The sequence below is a fragment of the Arachis ipaensis genome, chromosome B07, assembly GCF_000816755.2.
Source record: "Arachis ipaensis cultivar K30076 chromosome B07, Araip1.1, whole genome shotgun sequence".
Lineage (NCBI taxonomy): Eukaryota > Viridiplantae > Streptophyta > Magnoliopsida > Fabales > Fabaceae > Arachis > Arachis ipaensis.
In genome coordinates, this window is record NC_029791.2 from 116,541,923 (window position 1) to 116,545,310 (window position 3,388).

At 38.3% G+C, this 3,388-nt stretch overlaps 1 protein-coding gene across 2 annotated transcripts in view; it reads right to left on the minus strand.

The window, feature by feature from the left end:
* LOC107605978 (scarecrow-like protein 1) overlaps nt 271-3,388 on the minus strand; it is a 3,740-nt gene continuing 622 nt past the window's right edge. The window contains exons 2-4 of one of the 2 annotated variants that reach the window (XM_016307940.2): nt 2,977-3,052; nt 2,365-2,409; nt 271-2,275 (exon numbers count right to left, since the gene is read on the minus strand). In XM_016307940.2, the coding sequence (XP_016163426.1) occupies nt 495-2,237 (1,743 nt within the window). In that variant the 5' untranslated portion in view covers nt 2,238-2,275; nt 2,365-2,409; nt 2,977-3,052 and the 3' untranslated portion in view covers nt 271-494. The remainder of the gene's footprint in view (nt 2,276-2,364; nt 2,410-2,976; nt 3,053-3,388) is intronic. The other variant, XM_021106327.1, reaches the window with a different exon arrangement.

A 3,388-nucleotide genomic window follows, 5' to 3' on the forward strand; every position in this document is an offset into this window, starting at 1 on the left:
ATAGGACTAAGTAGCACATGATGCGGTGACAGAAAGAGATAGCATCCATTATTTCAAATCAAGATGATTTCGTTGGTAACAATAAATTCTGCAGTTTCTACCAAGTTTGTATCTTCTTTTTTGTTTTTTATTTTGATGGGACAACTAAAGCTAACTAAAAGGAACCATATGATGCTTTAATTGTCTGTTTCCTCATATTGTTTTTGTTTCTTTAACATATTGCAGTTGTTGTTGAATCTCTTGTGATTCTGCAGACCAAGACCAATGATGTTTACATAGCAAAATGATATAGTTCGTTATTAGATTAAAGATTGTGCGTTAGTTTACAATGTCCAGAACCAGAACCAACCAAATACTAGGACACAAGAAAAATAGTACCTATGACTAAAATACAAGCAAGCAAACAAATACAACAACAATAATAATAAATATGACTACCAATAACTCAACTCAGTCTTCCCCTAATAACATAAAAGAGTTATCATGATTCTTGGTTACCTCCATGCTGAAGCAACAATCAAGTTCTTGTCTTCCCAACCAAAATGAAGAGCACCCTTCTCCTCCTTCACATTGTACTTGTCATAATAATGCATCTTATTCATTTTCCTTATCTCATCACTCACATTTTTGCTCATTGGTGTTGAAGTGAACCCAGCCATTGTCATCCTAGCCCTCCATTTCCCGGCAACCTCGTACCGTTCTATCCTGTCCTCGCCTTCGCATGCCACGATGTTCACAATGTCCCTCGCCAGGCATTGGCGTTCCACATTCATCCTGTCCTGACTATCTCTTGGAAGAGTAACATCAAGCGACTCGAACACAGCCGAGTAGTAATTGTAGGCCTCAACAAATCTTGGCAAGAAAGGAGTAGTGTTGGTGTTCACATCTTGCTCCACAACCGTGACAAGCTTCGGATTCAGGCTCTTCACAAGGCGAAGGAGCTGATCACGCTCGTTAACAGTCGAAACGCTCTCATCAGGCATGTGATGAAGCTGGAATGCAAAGTTTACCACGAGTGCTTCGCCCGGATGACAATTAAGCATTGATGGAGTGACAAGGGAAGTCCTTGATGGCACTGCTTGAAACTCGAATGGTAAGCCGAGTGCTTCGGCTAGTTTTTCAAGTCTTTGTCCTATGATCTGTAGGCCTCCAACAGATCTTTGAACAGATTCTGGATCATCAACCCCAGTCAATCTAACATGGACAGGCTTCCTTGATCTTGAAGCAAGAATTTGTATTAGATTTATGTACTGACTCCCTTGATTTATGTCAAAATCTATTATATGAACCTTTCTTGCATCTTTAACTGCCTCTGTAATTGCATTGTTTGCGGCGACAAATCCAAATTTAAAGCATGGACAGACCTCAAAGAGTATCTGCATTGCTGCTAGACGGTCTGAAGAAGGAGCTTCCTTGCATTTCAGTGCTTTGTAAATGCATTTCCCGGATTCGGCCAAGCGAGCTGCAAGACCCTCCACCATATAGGCTGCAATTCTTTGGGAAGGCTCTCCCTGAATCGATACCTTTTGGCGTAGATCATTGATCATAGACGATGCTGCTTCTTGATTCCCCTCCGAAAGCGCAACCGCACAATCAAGGAGCATTTGCCTAGGAGTTTGAGGAATTGCTGACATTTCTTTGTTGCTGCTGATGCTGCTACTAAGACTTGAATCCGAAGACGAAGTCTCCTTCGGAGAGTCTTGGAGCAGCATATTCTGAATGGAATCAGCCCATTCAGAAATATCCTGCTCGATTTCCATGTTTTGAGAAGTCCCAAACATGTCCTCTTCCTCCTCCTCCTCCTCGCCATCACTTTGACCCAGCAATCTTCTCTCCAGTGCCTTAAGCCTTGATCTCATTAGTCCTTGATCATCCAGGTTGCCAATTTCTGAAAAACCTGATCCAAATTCAGACACAAAAGAGGTACCCAAAGTGTTGTTAGCAACCAAAGAAGCTTCTGAACTGGATCTGAACTGGTATGAAGAGGCACCATCAATGTGAATTGGACTATAGATTCCAGAACTACACGGTTCTATCAGCTCTTCTGAAGGCGATTCGTGGAAGTACTTTTCGTAACTCTCGCTCGAGTAAGTATCTGTCATGTGCATGTTTCTATGCTTGTCAGCATCAAAGATTTGGGATGATAATCCTGGTCTAACATCAGTTTCCTTTAGCGAGTATAGCTTCGCGCTTTTATACGGTGTAGGAGCAAGCTCTGCTGATCTAACTAATGACATGGTTCCCCCTTTTAATTCAGATCATATAGAATTTCAGCCTGTATTCAAAGCATCAAAGATATTAGCCAGGAAAATTGCTACAAATTCTGAAACAGATTAAACTACCAAGCTAAATTCCCTTACTCACCTTGAAAACTAGTAATCTTGTTGAACTTGCTAGGATTAGAGTACCCTGACAGGGGAGAAAACAGAATTAGAAGACCCTTTCAATTGGAACCATGAATCCATATCAATAACATAGTAGATACACTTGTGAATTTTGTAGTTTTTGTGTCAGATAATTTCTTTGGATCAGCAGGGTTGATGATTCTCATGTTTCAATTCACTAAAGGTTATATGTGATGGAATAAATTAAACCACAAATCCATACACTTCTTAAATAAATGGTCCAGATTATGCAGAAACCTCACAGTTTATGCAAGTATCATTTTCAATCTAAACATATGAACAAAACTGATCTGAGATTCTCATAAACAGTCTTCTTTCTTATAAGTTTAACAAATATTTTAGTTTAGTATCCTCATAACCATTGCAACTCAAAACTAATTCTTTGCTTGAAATTCCAACTGAATAGACGAGTAGATAGATCAAAGTACAGTAACAGAAAAAACTTGAACAAAAAACTCCCCTTTGGAAGAACCAAAGACATGCACAAGTTAAAATTTCATTTAAAGCAGATCATCTAGATTCTGGGGGTAGAAATTAAAGAGACAATAACCAAAGGCAGAAGAAAGTTTACCTGATATAATCACAAACCAGGAAAAAGCAGACACACCATAGCAGATAAAGATGAACCTTGTGATTTATGAATGTTTCTAGATGAAGAAAATAAAAAATAAAAAAAGGGCTTAGCTTAGGTATTTTGACCAATTCCAAAGAAAAAATATAGCCACACCAAATGGCATAACTACTGCTTTCAGCTTGGTGACTGTTCTCTATATATAAAAAAGGAAAAAAATTTGTTGGAATTTGAGTTCAAGGTTGGTAGAAAAGCAACGAATAAGATAACAACTAAACCACTCCAATATTAACAATAGAGAACTTTGAGAAATTGAAGTGCACAAGTATAGATAAGGAAGAACAAGAAAGAATGAAGAAAAAATTGACAAGATTAAATAATATATAATATAATATAATATAAAACTCTCTGA